Below are 14,127 nucleotides of genomic sequence, written 5' to 3' on the forward strand. Positions count from 1 at the left end.
AAAGACAACTCCCCAGTGACCCAAAAAGCCAGCAGTCAGGCTGAAAAACAGAAATCTCCCACAGTTTCGTAAGCTGCTCCTAGGCTGTAAAGCATTTAAAAACCTCCAGAGCTTTTCCAGGGCTCAGATCTCAAGCCCTGCTAAGGGGGAAGTCCTGATTCTGCCCTCAAAACATTTGAAACCAGTAATAAAATGAATCTAACTGAAACTTCCCCAAGGCCCAAACCTGTTTCCATTACAAACTAGATTGACTCACGCACACTAGTGGCCTGAAAAAAATAATTTAACTTACTATAGACTTTATAGAGAATTCTCTTACATACAATGTCTGGCATGCAATAAAAAAATTACAAGCTTGAAGGAAGAAAGAAAATGTAACCCATAATCAAGAGAAGAAACAGTCCAAAGAAACAGATTCAGAAATGATGTAGATGTTGGAATTATTAAAGGATGATTAATAAACATGTTAAAGGATCTAGCAGAAAATATTAACACAACCATGAACAGATGGAGGATTTCAGCAGAATAATGGAGACTCCTTAAAAACTATTTTTTAAGTGTAGAAAGTGCTCAAAATAAAAAAATAAGATATCAAAATTGACTTAACATAGAAATATTAAACTTGAAGACAACCTAACAGGAATTATCCAAACTAAAACGCAAAGAGGAAAAGAAAATAATTGACAAAAACATGGAATAAAGTATCTAAAAAGTATGGGACTATATAAAATGATATCATATATAATTAAAGAGGTACTAAAGAAATATTTGAAAAAAGAATGAAAAAATTTCCCACACTGATGAAAGATATCAATCCACAGATCCAAGAAGTTCAGCAAACCCCAAGTGGGATAAATGTACAGAAAACCATACATAGGCATGTTATCATATTCCAACCACTGAAAAAAAAGATAAAGAGAAAATCAGCTGGAGAAATATCACACATGACATATGGGGAGAAATGCTAAAAAAAATAACAACTAAGTTCTCATCAGAAACAAGAGATCAGAAGACAATGGGCTAATATCATCAAAGGTCTGATAGGAAAAAGACTATCAACCTAGAATTCTAAATCTAGTAAAAATATGCTCTTAAAATTAAGGCAAAAATAAACTTTTTCAGAAAAAGCAAAAACCAAGATAATTTGTCACCAGTAGACTTGCATGTAAGAAATGCTGAAAGTACTTTAAGCCAAAGGAAAGTGATATAATTAGAAGAAATGAAGAGTACCAGAAATGGTAAATACATGAGGATAAATATAAAAGTCCATTTAAAATTATCTCTAATATATGTACATATGTATATATGTGTTATATCTTATACATGTGTATATGTGTTTTAAAATATATTTATTTTACATAAATTTATTTTTCTTTTAAATACTACTGATTGTTTAAAAATAATAACTAGCATTTACTGGCTTTATAGCATATATGGATGTAAAATATATGACAATGGGTACAAAGGGTGGAATAAGTAAGAGGAATTATAATGTTTTCTATTTCTTGCATTATTTGTGAATAATAATACTATTATTTGGAGATAGACTGTAATAGGTTAAAAATGCACATTGTAATCTCTTAAAACTAATAAAAATAGCACAAAGAAACGTAGCCTAAAATTTTGTTAAAGATAAAATGAAATACTAAAAGTATGCAATTCATCTAAAAGAAGTCAAAAGGTGGAAAACAGAAACAAAATACACATTAGTTAAATAGAAAACAAATACCATGATGATAAACCCAACAACATTGGGACAAATGGCAAAATCTCAATGTGGACTGTTGTATCCATGTTAGATTTCCTAAAACTGATACCATTACTGTATTTATGTGGGAACATCCTTTTTCTTAAAAATTACATGCAGAAGTATTTGGATGTAAAGGAACATAATACCTGCAACTTACTCTTCAGTGGTCTGAGGGGGAAACTGTTAATAGCAAGATTGAGGGAGAGAGGGAAAAAGACAGAAATAGTTGCAGAAATATGTTAACAATTGATGAATCTGAATGGAGAGTATACAGAGCTCTTTAGTCTTGCAACCTTTCTGGAAGTTTGAAATCATTTCAAAATAAAAGTTATGCCATCTGCAGAATTACATGGATTCATGAACAGACTGCCTTAAATCCTATGCTGTGATGCTATCTTATGTTAAATCCATATAAAATCAATGCTAGCATTTTTTAAAAGACTACATATGGCATGATACCACATTTGTAAAGAAAATAAACCAAACCAAATAACCTATTATTTGGGAATACACACACTCAAAGTCCCTGAGAGAAGACAAAGCAAGGTGCTGATAATTACCAAGCTCAGACTGTGACGACCTCAGGGAGGGGCAAGAAGATGGGACTGGGCCAAGACAGAGGACCGAGTAGACTCAAAGCATTGGTGTTGATGAGCTTCTTGGGTTGGGTGGTAGTTTCATGGCTGCTCTTTACAGTATTTTACTTCAAAACTTGCAAGTGTTATATATCATCTTCTGTATTAATCTCACATTACATTTTTTAAAAGATGGAAATTGGGGAGGTGGAAGATCATCCAGTTTATAAAAATAAGTTTGAAATGGGACCAACCTTCATATTTAGTGATGAACTGAACAAAAGCATTAGGTTAGTCCCCAACTCTTATCTGAATCAACTGACATTTTATTAGATCCAAATTCCTGGATGTAATTAATTAAGTATCTATTGATCACCACTGTTTTTCACTTTCCTAACAACCTCAGCTATAAAATAACAAATGCACTTCCTTGCAACTTTTAATTTAAATTTTCTTGCTAAGACATAATAACTCTGTCATGAATAAATTATGTGCAACACTGTACTGAAAAAGAAAAAAAAAATCCAGGATATGCAGATATGGCCCATTAAATAATTAACCATCATTACCTTATTATAGGAACCTAGAGGAGTCCTTTCTGCACAATTTAGTATCACTTCCCACTAGCTAAAAGACAATAAAACATGTGTAGTCAATAGTATCCTTAAGTTTTATTAGATAAATTGAAGTGTCCAAAGTGAAGAGCCTATAAAATGAGAAAGTATTCTAGGTGCTGGTAGTTGTTAGGTAACATTCAAATATATCCCAGAGTGCTTTATTTGCTTAAAGCATTTAGTTCAAAAATAAATACTAGAAAGAAGTCTTGGTTAGCCAAGAGAACATCCCAGTGTTATCACTAGTTTTCTAAATAACTAAGAAAAGCTTTTTCTTCTGCTTTAATTAACACACTTGAATTCAGAAGAATTACATCAAATAATCAAAGTTTCTGAGGCAAATGTGTTCTACGAGACATTATTAATTATAAACTTTATTAATGTACAGAGCTTTACAAAATGCAAAAACTAAAGCACAAGAAAGGTATTTTCCGAAGTGTTTCAATATTACCATTACTTCATTAAACAGCAGATATTTACTGGGAGCTTGCTATTATAGACCAGGTACTATTCTAAGCCCTGGGGATACAGCAGTGAACAAGGCCAGTCCCTATCCTCAAGGAACTGACATGTGTTGATCACATACACAAATGAATGGGTTAGTGCTTTCATGTCAATGGATCATAAGGTTTTGAAGTCACCTAAAGTTCTTGTGGAACCACAGTGGATTATAAATGTCCTTGGCTCTATGTACTATGTTCCTAGGAACTGTCCTGTGGTAAGGTCCTGAGGGTCATGTATTGTCTGTATCAACCCCATGGTGTTCTATGATGCACAGCATGGCCAGCACTTGGAAAAAACAGATGAGACCCTATGCAGATGTTTTCTGAGATGGTGGAGAGGTTGATGCAGTTCTGCATGGTCAGGATGTGGTAAGAAAATACGGGGTCATTATATGTTATAAAGGCAGCACCCTCTACTAGAAAATAAAAGTTACCCGTCTATAACAGAGACGTTCTTGGAAATGACACTTTTATTTTCAGGGGAGAGCCCCAAGTTCCATCTTCAAAGCAAACATGATCCCAGTTCTACTGACTCCCCAATTATTCATCATTTGTTTCAGAGGAATTAGCTAAATGTAAAAAGAAGAAGGGAAGGAAGGAGGGAGGAAAAGAAAGAAAGATTTTTTAAACAAAACATCAATGGACTTCTAGTGATGAGAAATTTGAGAATGTCCCCACATTCTCAAGTGTCTGAGCCCCAGGAATACGTCCAAACTTGTCTGTGGTGACTGTAGAATGGGGAGACCCAGTCAAGCCCCAGATCTAAGCAGACCTTCCTCACCTCATATGATGCTGCTGAAAACACAAACCTCACTCAACCTCCTAGTTTGTTTCCTTCCTTCTTCCCCAGTAAGCAAGACTATGACAGTTTAATATTTCAGGACCAAAGACTTTTTATTTTAAAAATTATAAGTATAAACAAAAGCAGGCTGTATGTGTGCATATGTCAGGGAGAAGAAGAAATTGTTAATGTTCACTGATCTTTTCAAATTCTACTTCTGGGAATGTGAGAATGACGACATAGCATAGACAGCCTTGATGAGACTCTTAATAGCTGCAAAGAGGGTGAGCTGTCTGGATAGCACTGCAGTCGACTCCCCACCTCCCCTAAACACAGCTATGAAATGCTGTCACTTTTCATCAGTACTCTACACGGTGCATGAAGACGCCAACAGACAAGCAGTCCCTCCTTGCTTGAGAAAGAGTACAGTATTACATCTGGTTGCTTCTAGTAGCTTTCTGTACTGTTTTCACTGTTCTGGGATGGTGGCTTCAAATACAAAAATGAAATCCAGTCTGGATAAGGACAGGTCCCCAGACATCCCTGCAGGACTCCCATTCTGAATGGGTAACAGCAAAGCCACAGTTTCACAGAGGCTCCTTGGACTCACACAAAGGAGCTTATTTTATTTTTATATTTTTAAATTTTTATTTAAAAACTTAGAGATGGGGTCTCACTATGTTGCCCAGGCTGGTCTCGAACTCTTGGGCTCAAGTAATCCTCCTGCCTCAGCCTCCCAATGTGCTAGGATTAAAGGCATGAACCACTGTGCCCGGCCAGGTCTTTACTTTAATAGCAGACTGCACAGTTCTGAGTGTTTCATAGTCACAGTTGCTTATTAACCTACATGTTCCCTTCCTCAAAATGCTCTCAAAAAAGGGTGACCAGAGTCCTTGTGGGGGCTACTTCTAAGGTTTACTCTAATAATATGAACCATTTATTGAGCCCTTGCTATGTACCAGACACTGGTACACAGTATACCATATACTGTACTGTATATACTATACCGTATACTATGCAGAGCATACGTATTTTTATTGGAGACAGAGTCTCACCATATACTGTACTGTATATACTATATACTGTACTGTATACCATATACTGTATTGTATACCATATACTGTATATGTACTGTATACCATATACTGTATACCATATACTGTACTGTATACCATATACTGTACTGTATATACTATACCGTATACTATGCAGAGCATACATTTTCCATTTAATCTTCCCATCATTTAAAGGTAGATTATTATTAATCTCAGTTTACAGACTGGGAAACTAAGGCTTAAAAAAGACCAATCATTTGCCCAGGGTTATACTGCTAGTAATAAGCTTAGGGTCTGTCCTTCCAAAATGCATGCCTTTAACCAGTACTCTAGACTTGAACGAGGAGCAGCACAATTAGAAAGAGCACTGGCTTCGCAGCCAGAGCCTTCCCACTAATTAGCTGTGCGACCCTAGGTGACTAACCTCACCAAGCCTCTGTCACTTCGTCTTAGATGTGGGAATAATTATTTCTACCCTGCCTTTCTCCAGAGGTTGAAGACTGTATCAACACCTGTTGCTGAGTTCTAGTAAGTTCATTTCTCTTGGACAAACTTTCTTGTCCATCTGTTCAAGATCAGGAATGAGAGCTGGGATGAGAGAAGAATTGCAGACAAGGGAGGGCTAAAACTAAATGACTAAGTTATTCGTTCTTCTTGTCACACATTTTATTTGCTTTTTGTAACTGGCGAAACACAATTCTAATGTTTGACAATGAATTTTACTAACATTAAAAGCTATCTAGACATGATAGCCAGGTGTGGTGGTTCACGCCTATACTCAGCACTTTGGGAGGCCAAGGTAAGAGGATCACTTGAGCCCAGGAGTTTGAGACCAGCCTGAGCAACAGAGTGAGACTCCTAAGTCTCTACAAAAAATACAAAACTTGGCTGGGTGTGGTGGTGCACGCCTACAGTTCCAGTTACTAAGAAGACTGAGAAGAGAGAATCGTTTGAGCCTAGGAGGCCAAGGCTACAGTGAGCCATGATTGTGCCACTGCACTCCAGCCTGGACAACACAGTGAGACTCTGTCTCCAATAAAAAGCTATCTGGACATGATGGTCAGGTGCAGTGGCTCACACCTATAATCCCAGAACTTTGGGAGGCCAAGGCAGGAGGATCACTTGAGGCCAGAAGTTCAAGACCAGCCTGGGGAACACAGGCAGACTCCATCTCTATAAAAAATTAAAAATAAACTTTAAAAAAGCTATCTAGACATGAAATTAAACAATCAAAATAGGGGACCACATAGTATGTGTTCAATAAATAACTAGAGGAAGGCCGGAGAAGGACAGGCCAGGGGGCAGGCAGTACTGGCATTTCTTCTGGATCTCGCTTAGGGATTGGCCTGTTGGTATTTTCTTTCTCTATGGGGTTAACTTATTCTTTGGTCTCTAGCAAATTAACTTGGTCAAATAGATTATTTAACTTATGAATAAAGAACTTGAAAGCAATGCAGTGACAAATATTCTCAGCTAAACCACAATATTCTATAGCTTGAACAGCCTCTGATTTTTCTGAACAGAGGCATCATACTAGGATGGGCCTCTTGCTTTCTTGAAATGTCAAATTGCCTAGTTGAAGCAACACCCATGGAGACCAAACACACACACATATACACACATACACTCCCACAGAGCTGATATAAAAAAAGATGCTGCAAACAGTAGCTAATAAAATCCCAGCGCACACATTTATTCCTACAATCATCAGTTAACACAACACTGACGCAGAGAAAGATCCCTAACAACCTGCTAGTGAGGACTTTTGGGAACTCTTGAAAAAATACACGCAGAGATCAAGAAACGAAAATGAATTTATGATGGTTTGGTTAGAAGCTATGTTTGAACGAAGAAAATAAAAGATGTTAAGTAATAACTGGGGGAATCCCTAACCATACAGTGGGGATTTGGGTATATACAGAATATGAAATATTCATCATTCTCCATGGAGCACACTTGTGGCTGAAGCTCTGCAACAGAACCACAAAATTAACCCATTTTCTCCACAGTTAAAATCGCTAAAAAGAGCAAAAGTGCCGATTTGGCTCTGTTCAAGATTTAAAAAAAAAACAAAAAACATTAGGAACACAGTGAATACTCTGCAACTAGAGGAGCACCTGTAACTAAATCCGCCATTAAAGACATGGCATTTCTGTTAAACCACATGGCATCATGGCTCCAGTGCCGGTGTCTATCCTAACACATAACATAAACTCATGGGGAACCTCTGTGCCCCTTCTTCCAGTTTCCAGGGTCTGTAAGGACAAGAGGTTGCTCTCAGTGGGGGCCAATGGGAGCAACAGCAGCATAAGTAGAGTGTGCCTCCCTGCCACTCTGAATGACTGTTCACACCCTTCCCCTCCCGTCCACAGGTCCCCCACTGACTCTACTTACTAGTGTCAAACAGATACAGAACCTAAACATCAAGGGGGGACCCGGGGAAGTGCACACACCATCGGAAATGGGGGAGAGGAGTTGTGTGTGAGAAGGACTGGGGAAGAGGAATTTGCTTAAATCTGACATCCTTCTCATTGCCTGGTCTAACTCAGTCCTGTTAAAACTGCTCATCAGAGCGGTGTCCAGATACAAAACGTTTCTCCTGAGAGTCAGAGGGTTTTGAGTGACAAGTATTACACTGTCAAGAGATCATTCATTTCCAATTGAGACAGCATTTGGAGGAGCAAAACTCCGGCATAAAATTAGAGCCTATTAATCCTACTCAGAAACAAAAGTAAATAAATTCAAAAGGTTTTAATTAAGCCTACCCAACAGGAGGAGGCAGAGACTGAAGAAGCATCATGCCCAATAATAACCAGGATTTGGGAAGCCCAAAGAACTCCCTATAAATATATTGCTTTTTTTAAATTCTGGGGGGAAAAAAGTAACTCCACCTTTCATTGAACATAGGATACCAAAAATTACATAAGGAGTTGCATTCCAAATGTTGCATGCAAAGAGAGCAACTGAAATTGATTGGAATGCTTTATCTAATCACTGTTAATAAATAAGAAGACCTTTCATTAGTTGGCAGGAGGACAGTTGCTACTGGTCAATTTGATTTTCCTGAAAACGGTGAAGACTTGCATGCACTTTTCTTTTTCCCCAGATATAATCCCCAAAGTCCAGACTCTTTCTAGAATCAGAAGTTGTCATGTAGTGTCATTCTCTTCCTTAACAGACCTAAAGTCTCCTTTCACATGTTCCCAAATTGTTTGTTTTGGACACTTTTTATTGCAACCTTTTTGAAAGTGAAGAGTTTAGAAACCTCATGGCAAATAAGAAATTGTTAATCCAGAGTGAGCATGTAGGAGGCTGGAGAATGAAAGGATCTATCCAGGGCACACTAGGTAGGAAGCCGATACTTTGAAACCTGAAATAACCAAGATTCCTCAATTATTCGTCGAAGTTACATGGGAGATGTAGTCAACTGAGCGTAAGAAGATGCTCTATATGTTGTCAGCAAGGGGGGAAAAGTCAGTTCTATGTATCCCTGGCTTAGGAATCTATCGCACCCCACCGTCCCACGGCAGGCTACATCTGGGTTGATTTTCTGGGTTCCCAAATTCGATAGAGAGCGCCCCGGGATAAAGGACCGGCGGCCCCACCTGCTGGGTCCCATCCGCCACCCGGAGCAGGAAGGCCTGGCCCCCCTTCCAAGTGGACCCCTTCCCTCCCTGCTCCCAGAAGCCCGGCCCAGAACGGCATTTTCTCTGGGGACCCAAAAGCAATCAGACATTTAAAAGAAAAAAGAGGGAGCCCGGGCTGGCATTATATAACAATTTACAATAGATAAGGCTTCTAGAAAACGAAAGCAGCCCGAGGAGGGGCAGGGGACAGGGAATGCGAGGGGAGCGCGGCGTCGGGGGAGCGGCCGCTGCCACTTACTCGAAGGCGAAGAAGAGTCCGCTAGTGACCAGGATGAGGACGAGCGTCAGGTAGAAGACGCCCGTCTGCCGGGCCATCATGATCCTCCCGTTGCAGAAGAACTTGTTTCTTCCCGGGAACACCTCCCATTTCCTCCGGGCCGCGATTTTCTTCTTCTTGTGGGGCGACTCCATGGGGGAGGAGCTGTGGGTGCTGATCTGGCTGTACTCGCAGTCTTTCATGGGCCCGCCGCCGCCGGGAGGCATCCACGAGGGCAGCCGGCTGGGGGCGCACACCCCCAGGAGCCCCCCGGCCGCGCGGGCCCCGCCAAGCCACGACCGCCGCCGGCCGCCCGGCCGCCCCCCGAGCCGCGGCGCCGCGGCCCCTACACGGGCTCCCGGCTCGGCGACAACTTTGCCGAGGACACCCAGGTTAACCCTCCGGGGAGCCCAACTGTCATAGCAGAAGCCCCGCTCCGTGGGGGGACGGCGCTGGTCCGCAGCCCGCGGCAGCGCTCCTCCGTCGCTTCCAGCCCGCGTCCCGGGGCGCGGGGCTCAGCCCAGCCGGCCCCCGGGTCGCCGAGCGCCCGCCCCCTCGCGCGGCTGCCCGCTCAGCCCTGCAGCCCCCGGCTCCCCGGCTGCGCCTCGGCTCCGGCCCGCCGACCCCCGAGTACTGCGCCCCGAGGGGACACGAGGCGGCGGCCCCGGGGCCGGCTTCCTTGGGAGCCACTTCTGCGCCGCGGCCAGGTTGGGTCCACTCCTTCCTCCGGCGGCGGATCCTCCCAGGAGAGAGCGCTGGCGACTGGGCGGCCGCGCGCGGCACCGGCAACCCCTCCCAGGGGTGGGGACAACCACGCACGTTTTTCTGTCAGGAGCTTCTCGCACCGCGACCCAGTGTCGCTGCGCCTGGCAGCCTAGTCGAGTCCGCGGCCCCCGCGCGGGGATGCCCGGGCCGAGGGCGGCGGTGGCTCGCGGGCCGCGCGGCGAGGGCTCCCTTGCTCCCTCCTACCCAGAGGAAGCGGCCCCCGGCGCGAGGAGGGCCGCGGGGACACCGCACAGACACTTGTTTGCAAGGCTCAGCCCCGGCGCGCGCGCGGCGCTCCGAGTGGGTCCGCCTCCTCCGGGCCGGGTGGGCGGTGGCCCCGCGCCTCACCCGCGGCTCCTCCTCCTGCTCCTCCTCCTCCTCGCCCGCAAAGCCAGGGCACCGGCGCCGCGGGATTCCAGCCCCAGTCCCCTCAGGCGGGCGCCCTGGGCTGTGGAAGGCGCGGGGGGCTCCCTGTGCCATCGCCCGAGTAGGGATGGGGTTGGGCGCCCGGCCCCGCCGCGCCGTGTGCTCCTGGCCGACTTCAGTCAGTCTCGCGGCTTCTCCCGGGTTTATCCCCCGCAGCAGCTGCCGCCTCGGGACACGCTCATTCCCACGGCCACCGGCAAGCCAGTCTGGGCGACTCCCCGGGAGCTGAGGAGCCGCGGCGCGGAGGTGACCCTCCCCAGCCTGCGCCCCCCTTCTTCCTCCTCCCCAACTGGGCGCGTGGTCGCGTCGCCTGGGGACTCTGCTGATGCCCGAGGAATGGGGTGGGGTGCTAGGTGCCAGGATCGGGAGAGGCGGCCCGAGGCCGGCCTGACTCCGGGACCCCGCTGCGGGTGAGGGTCTCGAGGCCCGGCTCGGCCGGCTTCCGGGCCGAGAAGGGCAGACGAAGCGGTCAGGGTCCCCTCCGGCCCCGGCCTCCCTCCCGGAGTAGAAGCCCCTTGGAGGCCAGGTTCTGGGTTGCTGCCGCCCAGCCTTTTCGGTCTCCACTTCTCCCCACGGACGTTCACAACTGCTCGCTTTATTTCTCCCTCCATTCCCCCGTGGAGCCCCCTCGGCAGCGGAGGGATCGCGTGCTTCTCCTCTCCCGCCCGCGCCTCCCTCCTTCCCACCCGACAGCCCAGGAGGAGCTGCGGGCGCGGCCCTGGGACTGCCGAAGCCTGGGACGCCTGCTCGCTCACGCCCTCCCGGGATTTGCTGCGGGTGCGAGCCCCCGCAGAGGTGGGCATAGCCCGGGCCGCGGAAAACGAAGGCAGCTGGGCGGGGACGCTCGATTTTCCGAGCCCCACTTTCCTTTCACAGCCCACTGGGATGTGTAGTTCTTTCGCCCGCCGGCAGGCGCCGAGGGAAAGCACGACGCGGGGCCTTAGAAACTACGAGTCCCTGCATCCCCTGCGACAAGGGCAGGAGAGGCGTGGTGCCAGGCGTTCTGGGGCTGGGCGGTGGGAGATGGGAACCAACAAAGGGGGTTGTGGGGAACGGTGCCTTCTCTGTACCGGGCAGTTTGCACGTTACACATGTTCTTTGTCTAATCTTCACCGGAACCGGGCGAGGCATTATTGTATCCAGCTTAGGGAAAGCTTAACTACTGGCCAAACATCACAAAGCTCCCAAGTAGTAGAGATGGCATCGAACTCAGAGCCCTAAGTATGTCCCTTACAAAGCGTGCCTCAGTGAGCAGTGTCGAAGGGGGATGAGATTGGCTTATCCAAGAGGGCCAGTTGGGAGGAGCTTCCTGTAGTAAGGAAAAAGTGATGGGAATAGCAATTAGAGTATGACATGAAATTACAAGGAGTTTTGAATAAAAATGAAATTTACAGGGGTCCATTCCAAAGCCGGTTAGAGTCTAAGGAGAATGGATCTGAAGCACACGATGAATAATTGGGTTTTAATTATTTTAGATATTGTATGAGAGACAAGCATATTACAGGGACAATTAAGTGCTTTGTGGCTGGACTATTTTTTAAAAACCAACTGGAAAGCTTCAGACTTTTCAAGTGAAAGCTCTCATATGCTTTCCTGTCCTTTAGCTAATGAGATCAACGGGGTATTATTCTTATTCTGTTTATTGCAAGCACCTTTTCTGTGGGTGTCCAATTAATATAATAGATCCATTGATTTGATGGCATTAAAAAAGACTCCCACTCTTATTCTCAATGAAACCGAATTTTTCAGGCATTATGGTTATGCTTTTAAAAAGTTCTTCCTTGTCTGTTACAAATAGGTATTAAAGTATCTGCCAGTGAAATAATATAAAGACTGAAATGTGCTTTAAAACACACCAGCCCATCCACTCCCCTCCTCCTACCCACCCAGCCCCAGACATGGAGGTGTAAATGAAACAATTGGAAACTGTTGAAAATAGTTGACCTCAGGTGACGTATACTTATTTATTGCTGCAAATTGCAACAAATTTAGTGGCCTTAAGACAGATTTTTCTCACAGGTTTTGTGGATCAGGTGTCCAGGTACACTCAGTCCTCCAGTTAGGGTCTCACACCTGCTATCCAGGGGCTGGCCAGGCTGCGTTCACATTCACTGGAGAAGAACTGGCTTCCACTCTGACTCTGGGCACAGGCAGAATTCCTTTCCTTGCAGCAGTAGGACCCAGGGCCCTGGCTTCTTGCTGGCTGGAGACTGGAGACTGTCCTCATCTCCAAGAGGGAACCTGCAATTCCCAGAGGTTACCTGGACTTCATTGTCACTTGGGCTTTCCGAGCACAGTCACTTATTTCATCAGGCCCGCAACAAGAGTCCCCAGAGTGAGTCTTCAGCAAGACAGAATTTTATATAACATAAAGCAATCCCACGGGGACAACTTCAAATGTGAACATTGTGTTGGCCAGAAAGCATGTTTGCACACACTCAAAGGGAGAGGAGTACACAGGGCACGAACACTAAGGTGAGGGGGTACCCTGGAGTGCATCCACCACAGTGTACAAGAGGATCCATTATGCTATTCTTACCTATCACATCTACTCGTGGTTATGTTTGACATTTTCCATAATAAAAAGAAATGAATTAATTTTAAAATGTTACCTAAATTTTCCACAGCAAATAAGATATTGCTGATATGATTTCTAAATAAGCTGATACAATCGTCTGTAGTTGTCTTCCTGGGGTTTACCTATTTCTTCCCACTCCATGTGTACTAAGACCTCTGCAGTTAATTCACTTATATGGGTTACTCTCACCTAAGCCCGTTCACTAGAACCCAGTGTGTGATAGCTGCAGAATTCACCTCACCAACTACAGTTGATCTTGAACAATATGGGTTTGAACAGCGTGGGTGCCCTTAGACACGGATTTTTTTTTCAACCAAATGCAGATGGAAAATACAGTATCCTTGGGATGGGAAATGCGAGTATTCAGAGGGCAAAGGCCAACTCTTCCTATATGCAGGTTCTGTGGAGCCTGTTTAGGGGGCCTGAGTATTTGCAGATTCAGGTATACGCAGGTGATTCTGGAACCAATCTCCTGAGGATACTGAGAGACGACCATAAAACCTACTGTATAAGGTATGGTAGAGTTTATTCATTTATTTTACAGTTATCTATTTCAGGGCCTAGATTGTGCTAAGTACAGTTTTAGCAGCAGCAATATAAAAAGATCCGAGATAGAAGCTTATATTTGGGGACTGGGGGAGAGGTGGAGAGAATAAACAAATAAATGACTAATAAGACAATTTCAGAGAGTAATTACAAGAACCAAAAAACAAAGCAGGGTTATGAGATGGAGAGACTGGGGTCGGGCAGAGAATTGAATGATGAGAAGCAGCAAGTACCAAGTCCTCAAGGCAGAACAACCTGGAAAATTCTAGAAGTACAAAGAAAAACCAGTCTAGCTGGAGTGGAGCGAGGGCCAGGGAGAGAGGGAAAAAGGAACAGGACCAAGGAAGCATCTGGAATTGATTCTGTATGCACCAGCATCAGTTCTGTATGCCTCACTCTGTGGCCACCATCGGTGTAAGTGTTGAGGGGTCTGAAAGAAGAATCACCATCTTTGCCCTCCAAGAATGTATAGATTCCAAACTTTAATGCTAGAGGGATGTCAGCGTATCTAGAATTAGAGATCAAAACATTTATTTGGCATACAAGGACACTGAAAAGTCAAAAGACCTGCTAAAAATTCCTTGAGCATGCCTCGCCAATAAGAAATAATCCGAAAATGAGTCTTGAATTG

The 14,127-nt window shown here is 44.7% G+C and overlaps 2 protein-coding genes across 4 annotated transcripts in view; one reads left to right on the top strand and one right to left on the bottom strand.

Annotated features, from left to right (window-relative positions):
• The window catches only part of ZDHHC14 (zDHHC palmitoyltransferase 14), a 302,219-nt gene extending 292,713 nt beyond the window's left edge, over window positions 1-9,506 (bottom strand). For 2 of the 3 annotated variants that reach the window (XM_008007682.3, XM_008007680.3), the window contains exon 1: window positions 9,164-9,506. In XM_008007682.3, the coding sequence (XP_008005873.1) occupies window positions 9,164-9,408 (245 nt within the window). In that variant the 5' untranslated portion in view covers window positions 9,409-9,506. The remainder of the gene's footprint in view (window positions 1-9,163) is intronic. The other variant, XM_008007681.3, reaches the window with a different exon arrangement.
• A 933-nt stretch (window positions 9,507-10,439) lies between these two features.
• Window positions 10,440-12,210, top strand: LOC103241033 (uncharacterized). The gene is given in 5 exon segments (XM_073022677.1): window positions 10,440-10,576; window positions 10,707-10,819; window positions 10,822-10,883; window positions 10,885-11,183; window positions 11,185-12,210. Coding segments are annotated over 5 exon segments (1,020 nt in total). The 3' UTR covers window positions 11,594-12,210.
• Window positions 12,211-14,127: the final 1,917 nt, after the last annotated feature.

Source organism: Chlorocebus sabaeus, chromosome 13 (genome assembly GCF_047675955.1).
Source record: "Chlorocebus sabaeus isolate Y175 chromosome 13, mChlSab1.0.hap1, whole genome shotgun sequence".
Classification (NCBI taxonomy): domain Eukaryota; kingdom Metazoa; phylum Chordata; class Mammalia; order Primates; family Cercopithecidae; genus Chlorocebus; species Chlorocebus sabaeus.